Source organism: Tursiops truncatus, chromosome 10, assembly GCF_011762595.2.
Source record: "Tursiops truncatus isolate mTurTru1 chromosome 10, mTurTru1.mat.Y, whole genome shotgun sequence".
Taxonomy (NCBI): Eukaryota; Metazoa; Chordata; class Mammalia; order Artiodactyla; family Delphinidae; genus Tursiops; species Tursiops truncatus.
Window position 1 is genome coordinate 37,933,061 of NC_047043.1, and position 24,411 is coordinate 37,957,471.

Sequence of the window (24,411 nt, forward strand, 5' to 3'; positions counted from 1 at the left end):
GATATTGGGCTAAAATCTTTAATTCAATACCTAATTTAATACTCTCAACAATTAGGAGTTAGCTGACATTATTTCCCCTGTTCTATAGATGAAGAAACTGAGCTTCAGATAATTGAAATGACCTTGCCCAAAGCCACAGTTGTTAAGTGACAGAATGGGACTGGAATCCAGTCTGGTGTAAAGAGGAGAGTGGTGAGGATTTGTATTGGTATAGAATTTATTGCTGTGTGCATGCTTCCTGTTTAGACTAAGGCATATAACCATTTGCATAAATGTTACTCTGTTCAAGTAGCCAGGTTCCACACCTGCCCTCAGCATCTGTCCCCTCAGTGCCATGAGCAATCTTCCAGTGGTATTTGTTCATCATAGTACAAAATGGTACAGAGGACAGGAGGCAGTTTGGGGGAAATTTGACCACCATGACTGAGGGGAAGAGTTTCTCTTCTAATCAGTGATTAATATGCCTCTCCTGATTTTAGAAATCCATCTCTGGATTTGCCTTTTTCAGGGGGTCATTAAGATCCCACTGTCTCTTGGATGCTTTGCTCTGTTAGGCAGGAGATGCAGGCAGAGAGAAACTCCCTTGGCATGAATTAGGCAGCAGAGAAAACCCTTGCCGAGTGGGAGTAACCTGTCACAACCTGGTTTTCTCTGGCTAAATGACCAGTCTTGTCTAGTCGTAATGCCATTACAACATTCCCATTCAGATCCCCATGACCCAGTAATTGTTTTGGGAATGAGTGCAAAGCTATCAGACACCAACTACTATAATTAGAAAAGGGAAAAACAGACACTTACCAGAGCTAACGTCTTTAGGCTGGAGCGTTTACAGCACTTTTTTGGGGGGGTTATGGAGCCTCTTTCTCAGTTTTGCTTCCTAAAATACAAACTATACAGTTTTCGGGTTCTTGCATTCCAGTTTTTTTCCTTACTGCAGTGCACTCTTTCCTTTTCCCCCCCTATTTTAATCGGAGTACAAATTGCTGTCAGCACATCGAGTTCATGTGCCAGCCACTTTCAGAACAGGGTGTTCTGTGCTCTTCAAAACAAAATTGCTCTAGGGCAGTAAGAGAACAATAAGTCAGAGCTCCAGTTTAAGTGATGTTTTGCAGCAGACTGGGCTCACTTGATGTGGTTACACTCGGATTGCGCAGCAAGGCTCGGTAATTTGGTTCGGTTTGACTTCGTGGGGTTTGGAGGACCTCCCCCCTTTAAGTTAGGTAGACTTTAAGTCAAGAGAAAATGTTGTCCCTTTTTAACTTGTGTATTTCTTTCTCTTCCGAAAAAAACCCTAAGTAGAAGCATCCTGTATGTACTTTTATTCTCTTTGGGCACGTCATAGATCATTTACTTCCCGTAAATCATGCTGGTTGGAATTAGCAACAGACCTCCTGAGCCCTAGAGGCCAAGCTCCCAGTGAGTCATGATGGTTATTATTAAATATTTATTAAATGAGTTTTTGCACTAAGCGATACAAGGTCAAAAGCAACCACAGGTCTTCCACAGCCAGAGCTGCCATGGTTTTCTTTGGTAACAATTATCGAGACAATTAAAAAAAAAATTGGATCTATAGGAGCCAGGTATGTCTGCATCTGTCACCATGATGGAGGTCCCTGCTGCGGCAGTCGGCTCCAAGGTGGGGAGGAGTTCTTCTCAGCTGTCATAGAACTTGTCACACCAGTGTTCCAATTTTAGAAACCAGTTAATCTAGCGAGAGTGTTTGCTACTTGTAGATGTAAAGAATCAATGGACTATACTCCCTGAGGCTGTGATATCTCCTCTTGCTCTGACATTCAAGATAATGTCAGCATTAAAAGGTTTTATATATACATGTAAAGACTGCTGCGTGTGTGCACGCACGCATGCGTATCAGTTTATCAATTTAAGATTCTATGGTACTGTAGGTAGTGCTTATTCAGGTTCAACTTCAAAGAGATTTAATAGAAAAAAAAGATTGGTCCATATATAAGGTAGTAAGTACTTATAAAAGTTATTGCAAATGTTTCCCTATTAGGTGGCCAAAAACATTGGTTCTACCATATATTGTTTCTCTTAGAGAGACCGGCTGCAGTGAACATTTTTTTTTTTTTGCTTTCTTAATTATGCCTTCATTATACTTTGACTTGAACTTTTTTTTTTTGCTTGCTTGCTTGACTTATCTTTCCCAACATGTTTATTAGTAGCCAGTCTTTTCTTTCCCTAATATGAAGGGTTATCACATGTAAAGAGAACTTCTGAAATTATTTATATAATTTTAATATCAAGTATATGCATCAAGCTGAAAAACCAGCCTAGGAAACTGACACACAGGCAGGAATCCTTCACAGAGTCTCTGGATTTCCTGTTTTGAAAACACATTCAAACTTGATCAACCAAAAACCACAACGAATGTACTGATAGTTTCCTCCCCCACTAAATGTACTCTCCATCAGGGAGGAAACACTTCTAACAATAAACCTCACTCAAAAAGATCTGTCAACTAAGTTGTGAGCTACTAGGATAATAAATCTCAATGCTTGAGATATTCTATAATATGTGGGCCGAAACTCACTTTGCTCAGCAAATCTTTTCTCATGAAAAGTGTCATCACATTAGTCTAAATTAAATTTCTTGGGCAGATTTAAAGATATTTAAGAACACAAATTTTCAAACTCTCAAATTCTTTAGAGACACCAGCTTTTACTCCAGTAAAAACTATCTTAAGCCTAGGATTCCTTGCAGAACCTCTCTAGTGTGTATGTATTTGAAAATAATAAAGTTGAATTTATTTTGAAACTATTTCCAATTCAAAAGAACTTTCACTGTGCTGCAAGCTAAGCTGTATTTTATCTAGAACATTCCAAAAGTGAGTTAATAGAAAGTCATGTGCATTTATGAGTATGGGACATAGAACAAAATTTCTGTATGCCAGCTCCACCCTGAGAGCCAGTCTAGCTCTTGCCCCTGTTTAGAAGGTCTGACTCGAGAGTCAGGCCTTCTCTAGTTTGGCCCAAGCGTCTTCGACTCCACCCTATGTCTGCAACGGGAACAAATCGGGATGGTATTAATCCTAGTGACTTAGAAAACGGTAGAGAACTTCAAAGCATAAATGTCCATGTGACATTTCTGCCCCTAGTGTCTATGCCACTGCTGTTTACTCTTCAGGGTTTCTCTCATTTCCTAGGCCTGGGCTAAAGGTAACCTGATGAAATGATTAACTACAGGAATTAGCTTTGAAGCTGGTTTCTGGTTTACATTGAGAGTTATATTACTGGGCCATAGAATCGTAGAATTTTAGAGCTTCAAAGGACCTTTGAGATCAAGTAGTTCAAAAGTAGAGTAAGTTGGAATTGAATTTGGAAAATAATTGTCTCCTGGAACGAATGTAACAGAACAAGTGATTTTTATCTCTAAAGCAAGTTATTGATCTAAAATAGATCAACCAGTCTCAGAAAAGAAGCATTTTAGGAATTCCTTACATTTGAATCAAGGCCATTATATTACAGAAGTAGGAATAAAAAATTTTCTTATGAAAGACAAATTATTACATTGCTTGTCGACTGTTGTGCTGTCATACAAGCCATCCATTTTTCTGACTGAATGAAAGACCTAAGTGGAAAGGAATGAATATCCGTAATATTAAACATAGTTGGAAAGTTTCAAAGAATTTATCCCAGAAGAAAAAGTCTAACTAACCAAGAGAAAAATATATATCTGTATGTGTTTTCCTATTTTATATGAACATAAAAGCCCCTTATCTAATGTGAAATTACCCTGGGAATGAGCTGAGTTTGAGTGCAATGAGGAAGTAGACCCTGAGAAATTGACCTCTTCACTTAACATTTCAGACGAGGGGGTTGAGTAATTTGATTTGTCGAGTTATAGGAGACTATTGATTCCTTCACATTTTACATTTTTTACTGCACTAAGGGATTACAGATATGTTAGTTATTGATGATGTTGCCTTTGGCCTTTTCATTTTTATTCAGACATATTTGTGAATGAGATTAAAACTCTTAAAGAAAAAAAAAAAGAGCTTCTATATTCAGTTAACCCTTTAATATCACTGGGGAAATAGCCATTCGGTTGTTTTTCAACCCAAGCATCCGAAGCCAAGATGCAGTTATAAATGTTTAAGCCTTTGTATACTTGATATTAAGTTTGTGGCATTTTGATAATTACCTATTAAATAATCTAGTATTTCTTGTCTTGTGTTATAGGTGAGGAAACCTCTGTCATATAGTAGGTTTAAGTTAAACCTGTGTTTCCACTTTATTATCCTCTAAGCTATCTTACTGATGTAGTTATCAGTAATTATAAGTTTAAACTTAAAACAGAAAGAAATATGATTGCTCTTAAATTTCCAGGCTGGGTAGACTAAGCTTCAACAAGACATACCACGTATGTCTCTAGATGAAATGAGGAAGGGGAACTACTCATTTATCAGGTCCCTGAATATGTCACGAAGAGCAGCTCTGTTGACTGTCCTTCTCCTCTCCCTCAGTCCACCTGGAAGGCCGCTGTGGTGGAAGGATGTTTGATTGCAGAGATGTGGGGTTCATAGTTGGCGAAGGAGAAGACCACGACATTCCAATCGGAATTGACAAAGCCCTGGAGAAAATGCAGCGTGAGGAACAATGTATTTTGTATCTTGGACCACGGTAAGCAGCATACCAGTTCAGTACACAGTGAAGTTATCTAAAGAACAGGGATACACTTGCTTTTTCAATCAACCTTTTGCTATTTTCAGTGAAGTTAAGGCCAACAGTGGAAACAATTAATTAAATCAGGCTACAGTTAGTCACAGAGTGAGTTAATGGGCCTTATAATATTACAGACATTTGTAAGCCTATTCACTTGATTCATGTGTGTTCAGGGTAGGACTGACAGGCAAGTTTTGCTTTTCTGTTTGTTTTGCCTGCCATATTGCCAAGACAGGAAGCTGTTGGCCCTTCTCACGTGATTCTCTTGCCCCTTCTCTCCTTTTCTCTAAATTAGGCAGGAGGCAGTAAAACGTGGGGGTTAGAAGTTGAAGAAGCATTTGGATGATTTATTACCACTTGAATTTGTGCCACCTGTTCTTATACAGACTCCCTGAAAAAAGAGTGTTCTTCCTGGATCTAAAGGCAGCGGAGATGACTCATTTTTGCCTAAATTTTTCCCATCATAAGGATATCCATTAGCACTACCAAGCTTAGAACTATCAGACACTAACTGTCTCTCTGGTGAAAACATGTTTGGTATTATTTTTAGATCTAAAATTATACCATGAATCCAACCCTTCTATCTTGAGAAATGGACCCTTGAGAGAAACCAGGGTGTTTTGATTCTGTTTGTGTGAAAGTGCATCTGCTTATCTCATGTCTCATCCCTCTCTGGATCCTTGGATTTCAGTCAGTCGGATTTTGAGTTGTTGAGAATCTTGATGACCTGCACTTACCAATAGGTAATATTGTGCCTTTTGTACAGTTGGTTGCCTTTGTGTAGCCTCGGTCATAATCCAGTGGCATATTTACCTTTGCCCTAACACTTGAGCCATAATCGTATTTCTTAAGTGATGGTTTAGTCATGCCACTACCCACTTGAAAATCCTTGCAAAATGCTCTACACCTCGAACCCTTTAGAGCTTTCACTGAGGCACCTTTTATTTAATACCTTCTTTTTCTCGGTCTTATTCCTTTTTCAACTAGTATATTCCCACCTTAGTGTGTTTTATTTACATTTACTATGTATTTGTAGTTCACTTAGGTGAATCTGTTTCTATAAGGAACTTTTTAATTCAGGTGGTGCATAGAGAGGCTATCTCTTCCATATCCAAGTAATATCTAACTATTTTTAATCCAGCATTCCAAAGTTACAGTAGTTCTAAACTCATATAAACAGAGTGGTATTTATGTCCATGTGTTTTCAGATCTAAGTTCCTTGAAGATGAGTTCTCTATACATTGTGAGCATATAATATGAATTGGTTCATTACATTTTAACCTAGCTGACAAGCCAGTTGTGGGAACAGATGTCTCAAGTTTAATGGCAAAGGGAAACAGGAATTATCCTTATATTTATTAATGCACATAGTTCCTTGCAAGTTTAAATTGTTGTATGATTAGTGATTAAAAAACAAAACAAAACATGCAGCTTACCAGCTGTGTACTCGACTCTCCTAAGCCTTAGTTTCCCTTTATGTAAAATGGGGATAATGGTATCCACCATACAAAGTTGTGGAGGACTGAATGAGATAATGCATGTAAAGAGTGTAGCAAAGTGCCTGACACAGCCAAACCCTTAGTATGTTAGCTATTATTGCTGTTGTGATGATTATCTCTCTCTTCCATTTTACTCTCAGACCATAAGGAAAGGGAAACCCCGTTTTAACATATGGTAGATTTTTCAGGCATAAAAGTTGTCAACAAGTTTTCATAAATTACTAGATATAAAAGTTTTTTCATATGTTTTATGGAAATAATTTAGCATAGTTAGAAAGGAACATGTTCTTTTCTCTTCAAGATGTTGCTTAGTATGTTGAGGAGTCATTTAAAGTGCAGAGTCTACACCAGGAGACTGTCCACGCGGGTGCTGCGTAAGATTATCCGTGTATCTAGAGAATCCCTGCCCACTGGGCATGCAGTGAGCGTGTGCAGTGAATTTGCTTGTCTTACCCGAGTCCCACTTATAGATATATTGCATCTGAGTGTGGCTATAAATATGGCTGTTGCAAATATGTGTTCTGTGTTACTCTTAGTGTCATCTGTATTTCATGCTCCAAAAACCCTAGGGCATATACCTTCCCTTTCATTCTGATAGACTCCTTGGCAGGATGTTTTCATAGTAAGGAATTCATAAAACACTTCCAGAGAAGCCATTTTCTCTCTTCTCATCAGGACAGTGTCTTTAATATTGTTTTAAATACGGTGACTGATTAAGCTCTTTTGTTTCAGGTAAAGTGTGGCTAGTTTTAGTTTTTTTCTTTTTTCTTCCTTATCTTCTGTCCTGCACCAACCCCAAACAAAAACATAGGCTGCCGAGAGCCAGAGTACCTCAGTTATGCGGCAGTGTGGGTCAAAAACTAAACAACTTTCTGGGACACACAGAGTCTGAATTTAAATCCTGGCTCTACCACTGCCTCTTTGTGTGATTCTCAGGAAGCACTTCTCTCTGAGCCTCAGTTTCTTCATCTGTAAAAAGGAAGCAGTTGGTAAGAGCAGTTGCATACAAGGTGCAAGTGCTTCTTGTACGCACATAAAGGCTGAATGGTCATTAGCAGTCATTATTTGTACCTCTGCTCTCTGCAGGCACCTGTCAGTTTAAGAACATTGATACTGGATTCCTTCTGTTACTGTAATCCAGCTTGTCTTTTGGTTAAGCCTAGAATTCCTCTTGTGGTGTTCTGTCTTTCAGTCAGATGAATTTGTGTGCCCTGGGTCCTTCCTCGCCCAGCCTAATCCAGCATAAATCAGACAACTTTCTGTAAAATAGGAAGTCAGGTTAAATGCTCCCAAAACAGTTCGGTATGAGCTTACGCCTCCCCAGGATTATGTTTTCCACATGTGTCTTCACAGAGTTTCTTCATTTGAACCCAGGAAAGACTGTAGAAATCATATCCTTCCTTAGTCTTCTTTAATCCCGTTGATGATAACCAGAAAAATTTGGTGCCTGCCCTCGACCCAAACCCTCACCCTCCTCGCCCCCCAGCCACGGAACTCCTATTTTTAAGCGTTGTAAGGCAGCTGTTCGCATCCTCGGCACTATTGACATTTGGGGCCGGATATTTCTTGGCTGGGGGAGCTGTCCTGTGCATTGTAAGATGTTTGGTAGTGTCCCTGACCTCTACCCACTAGAAGTCAGAAGCCTCCTAGCTGTGACAAACCCCAAATCTCTAGACATTGCTAGATGTCCCTGATAGGGATGGGGGATTAACCCCTTTTGAGAGCCACTGGTCTAAGGCAAGAGCATCTGTTGGGTTTGTACCTGTTTAGCACAGGGTTCCAAATAGAACATGCTGTCAGTAAACACATGCTCAGTGAGGACTCACTTGCCTACCTGATTCCCATCAGTTAAGGAATGTTCTTTTATTTACCACATGGCAGAAACAAAATAGGAGATATATCAGTCTAAGAGCTCAAAGTAGAAAACTAGTCACAACTTCCTACAGTTGGCCACTGGTAATTATGTCCTCTTTTATTTCTTTGCTGAAGATACCCTTTGCCCTGATATTAAAACTACCACACCCCATTCCTACCAGCTCTCACTCCATCTCTATGCCTCTCTCTGCCTCCAGCTTCCATTTTCTTGTGTAACAGGGGAGGTAAATGAGTAAGCATTTTTCTTCCTGAAAAATTCAGGCAGGGAGTAAAGAAGTGGTACAAATAGCAAGAGGTGAGTGTTCCCACTCCAGTCCTTTTGCCCCAGAGAAAACTGAAGGTATTAATACATCAACTTGGTTTTGGCCTGGTTTCAAACCATAGCCTGAGAGTTTGCGTTTACTAAGATTTTTGCAGTGCCATTCCATATACTAAAGAGTAGTTTGCTTGAAACAGATGGAGCAGAGTATATTCCAGTGAACGTTTTCCTAATACGCTGGGCATTGTTCTACATGCTGGGAAACCACTGAACCAGACAGACAAAGCTCCATCAGAATTTCCATTCTAGTAGATGTGTGCTCCTTCAAATGCCTTATGTGTTAAAATTTTAAATGATCCCCAAAAACAAATTTATATATCCCTGTAATTTTATTCAGTAAGTTTTGGCTAAAAAGTGTAGTGTTTTACAGTGTTATAGCCAGAGAGCTATGAGAATACAGTACAGAGTATTTCTCTTGATGAGGTATTAGAGTTTGCTGGGGCTGTTCTTTTTGATTATACATTTGTTTTCTAGTATGCTTTCTGCAAGTCTTGAAGAAATACTATGAGGACGTATATCCTTCCTGATGTGTGCACCTTCCCCCCACTTACCTGAATGGAAGTGGTACTTTTGGAAGGGGACAGCACTTTAAAGTTAAAAGCTTATTAAAACATACCTCTCCCAAATCAGCACTGTAATGATTATAGTGCCTGTCTTCTCTGGGTCCTGATAGAGCTTCAGGGAAAGCCCTTATAGTCAAATAATGGCTGTTTTATAGAAAGAACTAGATATAAAATCAAGCAGAAAAAGAGACAGTGACATTTAAAATCACACTAAGCAAGCTGTCCCAAGGAGTACAGGTGTTGCATTACATATGAATATGAAGAAGAAAACTAAATGCAGCCTGGTTTCTTAAAAAAACCACAGCAGTGATACTTGGCACTATATCTTCTGATCAACATCTGGTTTGTCTTCAGGGCCTTTGATGTGCGTAGTTTGCAAATGATAGCTCTATGCTGATGTGATGCCTCAAAATACTGAAGGGGGTGCCTGGAAATACACCAATTCTTTAAAGTTTTATTTTTTTACTCTCCATTTCAGATATGGTTTTGGAGAGGCAGGGAAGCCTGAATTTGGCATTGAACCTAATGCTGAGCTTATATATGAAGTTACACTTAAGAGCTTCGAAAAGGTGAGAAAATACCAACTTCTCTGAAATCATGACAGATTTCTTCTCCATCCACTTCTTGTAAATTAGTGTCTTATATTACCAGGTGGTATAGATAGATGGTATTTGTTTGTATATTGTGCTTTTCATGACCAAGTTTGTCTCCTGTCTCTGACGCTGCTACTAGAGCACAGGACAACTGATACAGCACAGCTGATACACAACCAAGGAGCTCAGTGTTCTTATTTTGTTCCTATGTGTCAGCCTTTTTTTTTTTATTAACTTTTTTGGGTAGAAGCCAAGACTTGTTCCCTTATTTGTTCCTAGACTTGTTCTTTTTGTACTTTTTTTCCTGGGTTGAAGACAAAAAGGTTCATGTTCTTGCCAAGCATCTCCTTGGGGGAGTGGGGTGCAGTTTTCCAGGGCTGGACGGATCATACCCTTCACAGGACTCGTGAAGAGGCCTTCACTGTGGCTCCAAGTTATCCAAAATGCAAGGGCTTCATGGGCCACCAGGCTCGGTGGCAAGGAACAAACCTGCTAACCCTAGACTTTTTCTTTTTGTACCTGTCCAAGTAGAAAAAAAGAGAGCATTTGCCTCAGGTTCCAGAAATGGCACGCCTCCTTGAGTGTATTTCCATCTCAAACCCGCCTCTGGAGGCTCCCAGCAGCAGCTTCCTTGGACAAACGCAGAGCATGTGCCTGAGCTAGGTACGCTGTCCCATCCAGCTACGTCCTCTGCACCACCAGAGCCCAGCCCTTCCCCGAGAGCCTCAGGAACTGCATCTTGTAGACCTTTTTCATCCCCACAGTGCTACCTCCATGTTCCATACTTCAAGCTTTGGACTGGAAATGTGACTGTTTTTATGTTATTAGACTCAGAAAGGAAATCATTGTCCTGTAGGCCTCTAACTTTGGGATCCTCCCCAAACAGTGATGTTCATCATAACACATTCCCCAAAACAAACATATGCTCTTGTCACAACCATTGCTTGTTGTCAGGTAACGTCTTCTGAAGTCCTGCTAGCTCAGTACTGATCCTCCAAAGCTGTCTTCATAGCACAAAGTGGTTTTTATTTTTAAAGAAGGAGAAAATAATTTTTAGCAATAAAGTAACCCCCACCCCTTCCCATCACAGCCCAGTGGACCTTGTACACTCAGGAGCCTCCTCACTGTAGTACGCCACAGCGAGCCTGTGCTCAGTCACGGCTGCAAGGGCATAGGCCAGGCTGCACTGCTAGGTGTATTTGAAACCACGTGATCAATCCAAGAAGAAGATACAAGAATTGCAAATATATATGCATCCAGCATAGGAGCACCTCAATATATAAGGCAGATGTTAACAGACATAAAAGGAGAACTTGACAGTAACACAATAATAGTGGGGGATTTTAACACCCCACTTAGATCAATGGACTGATCGTCCAGACAGAAAATCAGTAAGGCAACACATGCCTTAAATGACACTGTAGACCAGATGGACTTAATTGATACTTATAGAGCAATCCATCCAAAAGCAGCAGAATACACATTCTTTTCAAAAGTGCACATGGAACATTCTCCAGGATAGATCACATGCTGGGTCACAAAGCAAGCCTCAGTAAATTTAAGGAAATTGAAATCATATCGAGCATCTTTTCTGACCACAGTGCTATGAGATTATATTTGAAACCATGTGACAGTGTGTGGCAGTGATGGAGGCAACATGAATTCATTTTCTGTTTTGTAATACTAAGAATAGATTTATAATCAATAAAGACTGAACCTAATATAAAAAATGCAGAGTGCTTGTTATTAGATTTTTAAATAATAAAGTTAAATTATTAAGAATCAACATAGGGTTGCCAGGAAGACTAGTAACTCTCATTATTCACTTTAAAAAGGAGGGGATATATATACCACTGTCTTTTGAATAGAGAATTTCATATTTACCCACTTAAGCTTCATAATTCTTATGCAGTAAATAGCACTGACACAGCCATTGTCATCTTCCCTAAAGGACTGCAGATTGTTCTGTTGACTCTTTATGATCCAGCTGTTCATAATGAAAGTGCAGTTGTCCCTGGATTCGTATCTATAATGGGGGAGGAGTAATGATACACACAGTATAAATTAGCAGGTGATCATGAAAGCATTTGTTTACATCTTGGCATCACCTCTATCCTCCCACTTATGTTTTCCTTGAAATTCCCCAAGTACGCATCTGCAAGTTGCTACAGTTTGGAGGCTTTAGTATGTCTGGTTGTTTCAGAGTAGAGAGACAACTACATGACCTGGAATTTTTAAAGTGTGTATGAATATACAACTGTGACTTGACTACAGTAGTGTTACCATTTTAGAGCTGAAAAACTGAGGCTTGAGAGAAACTTGCCTAAATTATAATAGCAGTTTAGCGGCAGAGTTTGCAGGAGGGAGATAGGGGCCCCAGCTTCCATCGTGTGGCCTCACCTCGTAATTCTAAAGGCACATTCTTTAACGATGCTCAACAGTTCATCTTCCTTACGGTATTATTGCCTGCACCTCCCTCTTGAGCAGCATGGATCAAGCTACAGCTTTGTCCTCATGGAAAGTGAGTTCTAGCCTAGCAGTGCATTGGCAAGGGCACACAGTTTTAAAAGCCAGTGTGTTTCGGGGTGTGGGTATCCTCTAGGAGTAGCTATTGTTTCTTCTTATGGACATCAGCTGATGCTTTTTCCTTCTCTGTTCATCTAACCATTGTCACACATTTACACAACAGGCCAAAGAATCCTGGGAGATGGATACCAAAGAAAAATTGGAGCAGGCTGCCATTGTCAAAGAGAAGGGAACTGTGTACTTCAAGGTATGTGGGTCTTTGTACAATCCTTCCCATCTCAAAGAATTTATTCAAGTATCAATTAATTGTGCTGATATTCCCTATTCTGAATTCTATACCCTTCTGGATAAGAATAAGCCTGAATTTTTACAAGTCTGTCATTTTCAGTATAAGAAATGGTGAGACAGAATGAATTATGTGACAAAAAGAATACAAAAGCCTCTTGTACACATTCTACTCTAGATTGTAAGCCTCCGCAAAGTCAGACCAGGTCCGGCTTGCCCACCCACTGTGTATCACTCAAGACCTAAAGTATCTTGCTTGGTACATAGTGGTCACTCAACAAGTATTTGTGGGACGAAACAAAGAATGAATAGAATAATTGTTAGCAAGTAGTAGAATTCAAAGGGCTAAGTTTCATATCATTTTCCTTTCCACTGTCTTGGGGAAGTCACTTAGGTACATGATAAAAGGAAAGATTATGCACAGATTTCAAAAGGAACTGGCAGGAGGAGAGTATAAATTTCTTCTAATGGCCAAGATGATCCCTGCCACACTTGCTTTTGTGAGAAAAAAGCAGAAATTCCTGAATGATATTTGTCATTTATTGATTCTTGAAAACACTTTCTTATAATCTAGGAATGTGTTGTTTCCTCACTTAGATTTTAAACCCGATACAGTAAAAAAAGAAACAGCGCTTTGTTCAGTTCTAATCAGAATGTACTATCCATTGCTTCCCCATTGCCAGATATTATACCTTCTCCACATCAAGCAGAAAGGGCTTAGCGCAGAAGAGAATGAGAGAAAGAATGGGAGTTTTGTCAAGGTTTCTTTTTTTTCCTTGCTGCTGTGATCCAGGAGCAAAAAAAAAAAAAAAAAAAATTAGATGATGTTTTCAACAGTCTATCAAGCAATGATACATCAGTGTACTTCAACAAGTCTTCATGGAGAACCTGCTGTAAGACATGTCCTTGCGTTGACAGCCTTGTCTGGAGGGAGGGGAGGCAATATTAACCCACATGAAACAACTAGAGAATTATGTAAGACTGTATAACCAACATAGACTCACGCAGCCAGAGGGCAACAGGTATGGTTATTATTTTCTAAACTTTGAGAGGAGCCCCATTATTGAGTCATGAAATCAGTTTAGTGGAAGTGTATTGCCTTATGTAGTAAGGATACACTTTGTTTCACAAAACTTTGTTCAGTTGTGTGTGAGTGGGTACTAGGTCATAATTTAAAACATTTCTTACTGTGGGTGTAGATAATATATAATTATTTCTATTTATTTATAACTATTACATTAAAATAATGTATGGATCACCAGAAAGCATTACGATATGGCAGAATGACCTCTGAATTGGGAAAACTGGGCTTTATGGCTCCAAATGATTTAAAGTCATTTAAGGTCCAAAGAGATTAATTTTTCATGTGAAAAGTGAGGGAGTTAAATTAGAAGACTCCTAAGTTTCCTTCCAGCCCTAAAATTCGGTGCGTTTCTGAACTCTCAAGAACAACTTTGATTTTTTTAAATTCTAATTGAGGTATTGGATACCTCTGTAACTATGAATAGGTAGATTCCAGATGAGTTATTTGTAGACCCAAATACCTAATACACTAGAACAAAAAGAAAATTTTCTGTAAAATTACTTAAGACCAAAGGTCCTGAACTATGTTTTCCTATCTACTTGGAGTCCATAAAAGTCTAAGTGTATTTTTTATATTTCCCAAAACCTCTGAAAAGAATATTAACATTTGGTAGAGGGGTTGCAACTTTTGGCATTTGACTAGAATTAACTCGATGTAATAAAACAGCTTGGCTATTCAGAAGCTCTGATTGGTTGCTGATGACTTAAATAATGTTGTAAAGCCACGTGTCATATAGCTGTGTCCTGAATATATAGAGAGATGGCCAGAATTTACGATCAGCAACAGAAAGCAGTGTTAAATTGTCTGTACAGTTACTAAACTTTGTTGCTTCTTAGCATCATAACTGCAACAGTGATTTGTGTATTTCATAATACTATGAACCCTCTTAAAATTACTGATCTTTGGATAAAATCTGGATCAGCAGTCACACATATGGAACATATTATTTTTAACATGCAATTTGATAGACAAAATCTTTCAAAACATTAGTTTATTGGGGGAAAATTAACGAAAGGTTCAAAACCACTGACCTAAGACCTTTCCCCCAGAATGTCTCTGAACATTTTGTACTACTCAGAACTTCCCTGGAGGCACCTTCATAATTAGAGGTAAAAGATCCCGGCAGTGATCCTAGTTTTACCTGTAAGACTTCAGAAATGGTTGGTAGGTGGGTTCCTGCACACATTCCCTTTTCAAATGTCAGGGCAGGTTTCAATCTGCTGTGCTGCCTTCCCGGCCCATAGAGTTTCCAGGGTGTTTGACTTGGTGCCTTGTGCACAGCGCAGAGCCCGGGTGTGTGGGCCAGAGCAGAGGTGGGGTACATTGCATGCCACCCGCACGTTGGAGCTCCATTTTCATTGACCTCTTGGTTTGGTTTACACGTAAGTGGGTAAGTCTCTCCCCGTAGTAGGGTAGAATTGTAATAAGCTCCCATTGTAAATGGGAGTGATTTTGGCGTTTAGAGTGTAAACTCCTATCAACCTCTGAACGCTAAAGAGAAGAAAGGTAGGAGAGGACTCTCTTCATTTGGCTCTGAAAATAATTATTAAGCACGTTTAACAATGTGATGTTACGCCAGGCATTGTGCAAGTCAGTTAAACAGACATGATTTTTGCCCTCATAGCTGACAGCATTCTGCGGGACAAGAACATTAACTATCACACGTGTTTCTCTTTTCTGACTTGGAGGCAGAGTGGTAAGGCTGAGGACACTTTCTAACCAAGAGGTTCTTGCGCCCCCTTGTGCTCCTTGGGGAAAAAAGCATTTCTAAAGCAAGCTAGTTAAGGATCGTCCTTCAACCATGGAACCCTTTGCAGACAAACCAGGCTTTGCTATGTTTTGACCACCATTACTGAACCAGGAAACCAGTGCTATGATTTAGAAAAAAGTCGTCTATGACTCCAGGATTTTAGGTTAAAAAAACTAAAAACCTGCCCCTCTTTCTTGTTCCTTCACTCTTTTAGAGCAGGATTTCTCAACCTCAGCACAGTCGACGTTTGGGGCTGTATAAATTCTGTTTGGCAGGAGGCTGTTCTGTGCGTTCAGCAGCATCCCTGGCCCCTACCCACTAGATGCCGGTGGTACACACATATTCTCCAGCTGTGACAACAAAAAACGTCTCTAAACGTTGCCAGATGTCCCCTGGGGGCAGAATCACCCTAGTTGAGAACTCCTGTTTTAGTACATCAGAAGCAGAAATAACACAGAGGTCTTTGTTCATTAGAAGTTGAGATATAAGTAGAATTATATATACTATATAAGAAAAGGCTATCAAAAAATTAGAGTGCTCTATAAAGGTAAGGAACATTTATGTATTATGAAGTCTAATACTTTGGGGTTTTTTTTTTTTAGAAACCATAGCCTCTACCATTCTGATAGTCAGAACCTACTGAAGTGATAGAGTCTGGATCTTTGTCCTCCCTGACTCTTCTTTTCTTTCTCTATGACAATATATTAGTCAGAAAGGTAATTGGAACACTAAAGATGGAGGAGGGGAGAGAGGAAGAAGAAACTAGGCGTAACAGGGAAAATGCCTTACCTAATCTAAATGAAGTGACACCTTTTATTTTCACCTACGCCTCCATTTTGCTCCCAGTGATTGAAAAACTTTTGATTCCATAGTTATATTCCTTTGACCTTAATGTTTACTTAGCACACCTTCATTAAAGGCCTCCTTATGTTAAACCCTGGATATTCCAAAAGGGATAGGACATGCTTCCTGTCCCAAAGAGCTCACAGTCCAGCAAGAGAAAAGACAATGACAGAAAATGCCCAACCCTGAAACTGGTGAGGACTTTAATCTTGAGTAGTGGGCCTAAGGCTAGGACAAGCTATAAATACAGACAACCTCCGACTTACAGTGGTGTGAAAGCAATACACATTCAGTAGAAACCACACTTTGAATTTGGGGTTTGACTTTTCCTGGGCTGGCGATATAATCAGCAGCAGTGAGCACAGCTCCCGGCCCTGCAACCACGGAGGCAAATAACCGATACAGCCATTCTGGACCCACACAACCATTCTGTTTCTCACTTTCAGGACAGTATTCAGTAAATTACATGAGATATTCAACACTTTATTATAAAACAGGCTTTGTGTTAGATGATTTTGCCTAACTGTAGGCTAATGCCAGCGTTCTGATCACACTTAAGGTAGGCTAGACTAAGTTATACTGTTTAGTAGGTGAGGGGTAGTAAATGCATTTCAGCTCCCCCGGGGTGTGTTGGGAGGTAACCCCGTTGTAAGCTGAGGAAGATCTGTACTTTCAGACCCAGCCCCTCTCCTTGGAACTGGTCTACCCCATCCTTATCACCAAAAATCGACATCGGGGCTTCCTTTCTACAGATGCAGCTCATTTTTATGCCAACCACCTGAATTCCTTTATAACGGGAACATTCTTGTAGACTTAGTCTGTGATTTTTCTCTTCTTAGTCATTGGGTGACGTTTGGAGTGCATGGGGAGACATAACTCTACACTGATGTGTATGCCCTGCTTTGACTGTGGTAAATTCTAGTGACATGATCTCAACACTGTTCATTGGTCAGACATTGAATTGAATGTCCTAAGAGATGTGGCTGCAATTCTGCCATCTGGCGGGATGTGTCATGTTTTCGAGCTTATGGTCACCTCCTGCAGAGGAGACCCCTCACCTGTACCCCCATCTTATTTGTGTACTTACCAGCTATCACTCCTCTCATTCATCCTAAAATGGCAGTAAACACATTGTTTCAGCCCATTATTTCTTGTATAGAGCAGATATAATTCATGTGAATTAATTACACAATTTTTATTCACAATTTTTAGAATTCTAATCGGGTCAGAGAGCAAAAATATGGTTAAGAGAAAGAGCTTTCTCATGTAGTTAGGTGACTAACACCTGTGTGATTTATGTTTTATAGTTATTTATGTTGGATGGCTGCTCTTCAACTATGTATATTCCCATTGTCTATAAATCAGAGGTTAGCAGACCACAGCCTGTTTTTGTAGGTAAGGGTCTACTGGGACGCAGCCACGCCCCTTTATTTATATATTGTCTGTAGCTGCTTTTGTACTACCAAGGACAGAGTTGCAACAGAGACTGTTTGGTCTGCAAAGCCTAAAATATTATCTGCCCCTTTACAGGAAATGTTTGCCAGCCCCTGGTTTAAATAAGATTCGCTGGGTTTGGGACTAGCACTTGCCAAAATATAGTGTGTGCTGTGCATTGCTGATCGTCAGGAGGAGAAAAGGGAAAAGTAACTTCCCTTCAAGTAAACTAGTGAGATAGTCTACAGCTACTCACCAGCCCTTTGAAAGTCTGGTAAATTTTAGCACCAAAGAATGTAACCCAAAAGCCTTGATGCCCACCTGCTGAAAGAACTGCCCCCTCTGAAAAGGGTGAGATGGTAAATGCTGGACAAGAGCATTACGGTGCCGGGCCCTGCACCAGCTCAGAGGTCACTGGAACTTGAGAAGGAAGGGGGAAAGCTGCCTTGAGAGCCACCTCCTGAGAACAGAAGGAAATGATCAGATACCTTGGTTGGTACGAGGTGGTTGTCTCCTTTTGCGGATTTGCTTTTCTCAGGGAGGGCTGAGCTTACACATCCTTTGTACCCGCTCCAGAGCCTGTACAGCAAGTAATTACTGGCTTTTCTGTGTTAGGGAGGCAAGTACATGCAGGCGGTGATTCAGTATGGGAAGATAGTGTCCTGGTTAGAGATGGAATATGGCTTATCAGAAAAGGAATCGAAAGCTTCTGAATCATTTCTGCTCGCTGCCTTCCTGAACCTGGCCATGTGCTACCTGAAGCTTAGAGAATACACCAAAGCCGTGGAATGCTGTGACAAGGTAAAGTGTCTTCGTGTGGGATGAATGTTAGATAGTCCGGATCTTTTTTCTCCATCCTCGTACTCAGTCGTCGTCTGCTTCCTCTCAGCCAAGCTTTGGATTTTTCATTTTGCTTTGTTTTGTTTGGGATTATTTGTTTCTCAGTAAGAATTGGGAAGTTCAGAAAGATTTTTTTTTTTTTACTACAGTCATACTTTCCTAATGCCTAGAATATTTATAATAATACATTATGAGTAAAAGTTTTGATAAAATGAAGCAATTTTTATCCATGACCTTAAGTCGATGGTATTTGGTACCAGATTACACAATTTAATAAGAACATTTAACTGAAGCCTTTTAGGATTTTAAGAACAGACTGTGGCTGCTCATGCAGGGATATATACAAGTCACTTTTTATTATAATCATATTTATTCACTGACTAGGAAGATACATAAATAATTTGCAAGACCCACAAAGCATCAGCATCCCTTATTACATCTCTATCGTTAACATGTTAATAAGCAGCACCTAAGTACCAAAAGACCAGTAACAGTGTCATGTGTACGATTCTGTTCTTTTCTGCACTAGCTGATGCTGTTGTGTTGGGTATTTGGTCTCAGAGTGAGCAGTGTATATTATACTATGGGAAAAAGCTAGTAACTGGATATATCTTAAAGATAGACAAAGGAAAGAGGAATAACACGCAGCTATTTCATACCTTCTTTGTAAGATTATTTTTGAGATTTAAGATTTTGAGTTTTGTGGATGTGTTCCCTATCATGTTATACTAAATTTTTGCCTGAGAAAAGAATGTTATTATTAATTACATTTTTAAACTTTGTGCCTCTTTATTATAGAAGTAGTATAAAGTCATTCAAAATTCAGACATTACAGAAACATACAAGAAACTGAGTCCATTCATAAAATTCCCATTGACCCTGTCCCAAGACCACAATCATTCATTTCCCACACACCTTCCTTTTGTTTTTCCATACATAGTAACATGTATATTTTTTAATGAGAATGTATAGATGTATAAAACAAGGACATCTTTCTGCATCTATCAGTTCATCATATAACTCTTCTTCATTCTTTTTAAAGTCTATATAGTATCAATTGTATGCATCTATCATAATTTATTTAACCAATCCGTTTTGGTAGATTTCCAGGTTTTTGATATTATAAATTATGTAGTGTTTCTCTGCATATGTGTGGAATTATTTCTCTATGATAAAATTCCTAGGAGTGGAAATACTGGGTCAAAAGATGTTATTTTAATATATTTAAATTTTAATACTTCATATATTATTGAATATTATCAGTGGTTTCCTTTCTCAGTAGTATTGGTAACAAAAATTTCTTATTTTTATTTCTTGGATACCAATGAAGTTGCACATCTTTTCATGACTTGTTAGCCATTTGTGTTTCTTCTGTGAATTACTTGTTCACATCTTTCCACCAGATTATTTGTTTTTTTATTGATTGAGGTAGCCTCACATTATCACTGTTAACCCTTTGTCTGACAGTAGGGACCTTGTTCTCACTTGCTTGTCTTTGATGATGGGATCTTCTTCTGAAAAGAGTTTTAATATTTCATAGTAAAATCTCTCTTTTTAGAAAAGTCTTCCCCATCCTACAATAATAAAAATAACCTTGTTCAGTACTTTAAAAACGTACTCCAGGGCTTCCCTGGTGGTGCAGTGGTTGAGAGTCCGCCTGCCGATGCAGGGGACACGGGTTCGTGCCCCGGTCCGGGAAGATCCCACATGCCGCGGAGCGGCTGGGCCCATGAGCCATGGCTGCTGAGCCTGCGCGTCTGGAGCCTGTGCTCCGCAACGGGAGGGGCCACAACAGTGAGAGGCCCACGTATCACCAAAAAAAACCTACTCCAACTAGGTTTACTTTAAAAAAAATAAATAAATAACCCTATTATATTTTATGGGGGGGTCTTTTGCATCTAGTTGGTCTAGAATTTGTGTGTTTATGATACGAGGTAAGAATCTAACTTATTTTCTACATGGATAGTCACTGCCTTGGCCCCATTTATTGGAAAGTTAATCCTTTCCCTACACGATTTACATTACCATCTTTGTGATTATTAAATCTTTTTGTATACATACACATGAGTCTGTTTCTGAATGCCTTGTTCTCTTCCACTGACCTCTTTGTCTGTGGAATACTTACCACTGTTTTAATAGTAGTTTTAATAGTTTCAATAGTTGAATAGTATATCTTTTTCTCTGGTAGGTCAAGTCCCCTCATTATTTTTGTGTTTCCAGAATTTTCTCTGCCATTCTTAGTCATTTACTTCTTCCACTGGACTTTATATGAACTTTTCAAAAGTCCTCCTCCCAAGTCCCCTGGGAACCTTTATAGAAATTGCATTAAATATAGAAATTAATTTGGATATTTTGATCAGTAGTATATAACTACCTTGAGCCTGATCTTTTCAATATGCCTTTTCCAGTTCCCTTGGCCAGAGACCTTTCTCTCCAAATTCCCACAAGGTACATGCATCCTTTCTAAAACATAGACCATCTGTCCCTAGGCCCTTGGACTGGACAGTGCCAATGAGAAGGGCTTGTACAGGAGGGGTGAAGCCCAGCTGCTCATGAATGAGTTTGAGTCAGCCAAGGGCGACTTTGAGAAAGTGCTGGAAGTAAACCCCCAGAATAAGGCCGCGAGACTGCAGATCTCCATGTGCCAGAAAAAGGCTAAGGAGCACAATGAGCGGGACCGCAGGATATATGCCAACATGTTCAAGAAGTTTGCAGAGCAGGATGCAAAGGTATGTGCAGAACCCACTTGCCTTCAGGTAGATCATGAACTGACTGACCTTGCCCCTTTGACTTTTGTTCTAAGAAGGTTCAGCATAGGACACGGGCACAGGAAGACAACCTAAGAGGCACAAGAATAGGGAAAATGATTTCAGATCTGATTGAGGCTGGTTTGCATCCAGAAATAGAGTAGAGCTGTTCCACTATTCTGTTCCCCAAAGGCACATAGTTGTGAGGCCCTGGCATGTGCATGCAAGAGAAGAGGGAAATTAATTCCCTAGAAATGTACTAAGGCTTTTATTATTTTTAAAAAAAAAACAAACAACACTTGCTTGTTGAGACTTCGATTTTCCTGGGAAATGGGCTCTGATGGGGAAGCCCCGCCATCATGCCCTTTACTTTGAGGCTCGGGAGCCAACCTAGCGAATGGGATAGGAGCAGTCAGCCTCGCCTGCAGCAAAGTTGTATTCTGGTCCTGCGCTGACCGTCCGGCTCAAACCCCCTTGTCATGTGGACTTGACTGTTAAACAGCTGTCCCTGTGGCAAGCTGGTCACTTTAACGAAAGAAAAGTGAAAGCCCTCACTCTAACTGTGGCAGCAGAGCCATGACACACAGCTGCACAATCTAAATAAAGTCACGGTAATGCCCTCTTGTGTTCGACCTGACAGTCTGGAGGAGCCAGGAAGTAATTGGACATTTCATTTCTTTTTTCCTCTAATCCTCTTGATTTACTTCTTCCACAGGAAGAGGCCAGTAAAGCAATGGGCAAGAAGACTTTAGAAGGGGTCACCAATGAAAAAGAAACAGCAAGTCAGTCGATGGAAGAGGAGAAAGCCGAAGGCCATGTATGACACCACGCCAAGGAGGGAAGAGTCCTAAGGAACTCGGCCCCTCCTCCATGGGCTTTCACCCAACTCAGGACTAAACAGTGTTTAATGTAAAGTTTGTTATAGTCTATGTGATTCTGGAAGCAAATGGCAAAACCAGTAGCTTCCCAAAAAACCACCACCCTGCTGCTGCCCAGAGCTCTCATCGAGGGGGTGGCATGGGACCACTCCAGGTGGAACAAAGCAGTGACTGTTGGTGTGGAGAGATTGAGCCAACAGCTTAAGTCCAGCTCATTTCAGTTTATGTCAACTTGCAATATCCAGTTCAGGGTCTCTTGAGATCAGCCTAACAATTGGGGGCTGGCTGTTAGGTTTTCCATTTGACTGAACTTTAATAGCACTGCAGAAACCTAGAAATAAATGCTTAATGAGTTTCTTCTTTCCTACAGTTGGGCAGGGGAGAGTTGGGGGAGGTTTTGTTTTTCAAATGACTGAAGTGCTGTGAATGCATGCTGTTGCATTTTTAACCAACAGAACCCAAAGGAGAGGGGCCGGGTCCCCCCTCAGATCCCCAGCAGCATCACCGACCTGGAAGCCAGAATCTCAGAGGCCTCTCGCTTGCTGACTTGGCTGCCTCCCAGACCCCCTCCTTAGTAAAGCAGCCTCCTTGTGAGAGCAGGCTTCTGCCCCGCCAGCCTGTCCCCCCGGAGGAGGAGCCCTGTCATTCCTGAAATACTCAATGCTAATGAGCAGAGGGAATTTCTGGATTAGCTTTCCCTGTTTTGGATGAAGTTCTGAGATGCTGAAATGTGAATAGAACTATCAGAATTGTGCTTTTTCTTCCCTCCTCTATCCTTTTAGGAAAGAATGTTGAATCCAGTACTGCCTGCTCGCGTTGCTACCATTCAGTTTCTTACTTCCATTCTAACCCTTGCTATCAAGAATTTCAGGCTGCTTCTTATAATATCTGGAGTGAGTGAGTTTATTTACATATCTGTCTAGGATCCATGCAGCCTTTTTGTTGTCTTTTTAAAATTGCTGTCTCATAAACACATGTATACTGATTTATGGAAGTTTATTTACTCTCTCCTCTATCATGTTAAAAAAATTTTTTTGACTTTTTACTATTAAGTAGCTTAATTTTTAAAAACAAAATCTGTGGGGTTGAAAAAAGTCATCGCTCTTCTACGTTAAGCATTTTCCTTTCAGGTTTGACATATAGTAGCTTTCTTTTCCTGCGCTGATAGCTGCTTTGTTCTGGTGTGAGTTGTGAAAAAGAGTTGAAAAACAGCTTCCCATGCAGGTACATCTAGCCTAAAATCTCCAGTACTTGGGCATTGAATTAGGGCAAGTCTTAAATATGTACATGTAGTTGAATTTTAGTCCTTACGGGTAAGCGAGATTAAGCATGGCTTTCTGGTCCCACAGCCTAAGAAATAAGAAACACTCATGGGAATGCATTTGGCAACCCAAGAAAATATTTGCTTCAACCTGGAACATCTCACTTTTTTAAATCCTAAAGAACACTGGCAATTGTATTTTAGATTAATTTTTATTTTTATAGTGGTTTTAACAAAACACTTATTGTTAGGTTAGGTCCCATGTTAAAACCTAAAGTCATTTCCTTTTATATCAGTTTTTGTCTCCATGGAACAAATGGAATTGTTTCTCCCTTAATGATAACTAAAATCCTTTTAATTTCTCATTTACACATTAGTCTTTTTTCATGAGTTATTTCTTTTTTTAAAGAAATCTCACCTAGGGAATATAAAAGCAAAAGTTGATTTTGCTTATCCACTTAACTGTTTGTTTAGTATTTGTAGCTCTGTTGACTAGAGCATGACTCCAGTAAGGCTAAGGTTAAAATTAGATCCTAAAAAGTCCAGTTAGATTTTTGCAGGTAACAAGCAAAAACTGTTCCAAAAATTAGATTATTATCTTAGCCCACTGTCTCGTCTGTTATGAGTCATGTGAACAGGCGAGGAGAGAGAGGGGAAGGCTGGGCAAGTGGTTTGGAGCAAATGATTATGAGGTGCCCATCACCACTCAAGAGAAAGAAACTTCACATATTCTTGTATCAAATTCAATAATTTTAAACAATTTGTCTAGAAGTCAGCAGATGTCTTTGAACCATCTCTTAGACTGCATTTGGAGTGGTGAGGCAGCATACGGTGAATTAAAAACAAATTGGTTTTTTAAAAAAAAGTATTCAGATGCACTTTTATGGTGTTCCTTAAATAAATTAAGAAAAACAGATGATGTGATTTCTCATTATTCTTGGTTTTGCTCAAATAGTCTTCAAGAAAGGTTGTTTTGGTTGAAAAACTGTGGTGGGGGACAAGTTGAGGAAATGAGACCTCAGAAACTTGGCAAGAGACAATATTCTCCTGCCCCTTGCTCTAACGCACAACTTGAGATCAACATTGGGCTAAAGGCAGTGGAATTATGCATCTTTGTAAAAACAAGAAGATTTTGTTTTTTCATTAACCAGTGGATATTCTGCCATTTTAACTGAGTGTAAGGTAGGTTCATTTGGGGAAATGAAAAGGTTTAATTGTGCCCTTTAATAAAT

General features: G+C 39.8%; 1 protein-coding gene across 21 annotated transcripts in view; it reads left to right on the forward strand.

The window, feature by feature from the left end:
* The window catches only part of FKBP5 (FKBP prolyl isomerase 5), a 98,816-nt gene extending 74,721 nt beyond the window's left edge, over positions 1-24,095 (forward strand). For 20 of the 21 annotated variants that reach the window (XM_019949700.3, XM_073810826.1, XM_073810823.1 and 17 more), the window contains 6 exons: positions 4,484-4,640; positions 9,417-9,507; positions 12,221-12,304; positions 18,069-18,254; positions 20,783-21,022; positions 21,756-24,095. In XM_019949700.3, the coding sequence (XP_019805259.1) occupies positions 4,484-4,640; positions 9,417-9,507; positions 12,221-12,304; positions 18,069-18,254; positions 20,783-21,022; positions 21,756-21,863 (866 nt within the window). In that variant the 3' untranslated portion in view covers positions 21,864-24,095. The remainder of the gene's footprint in view (positions 1-4,483; positions 4,641-9,416; positions 9,508-12,220; positions 12,305-18,068; positions 18,255-20,782; positions 21,023-21,755) is intronic. The other variant, XM_073810828.1, reaches the window with a different exon arrangement.
* The last annotated feature ends 316 nt before the right edge of the window (positions 24,096-24,411 follow it).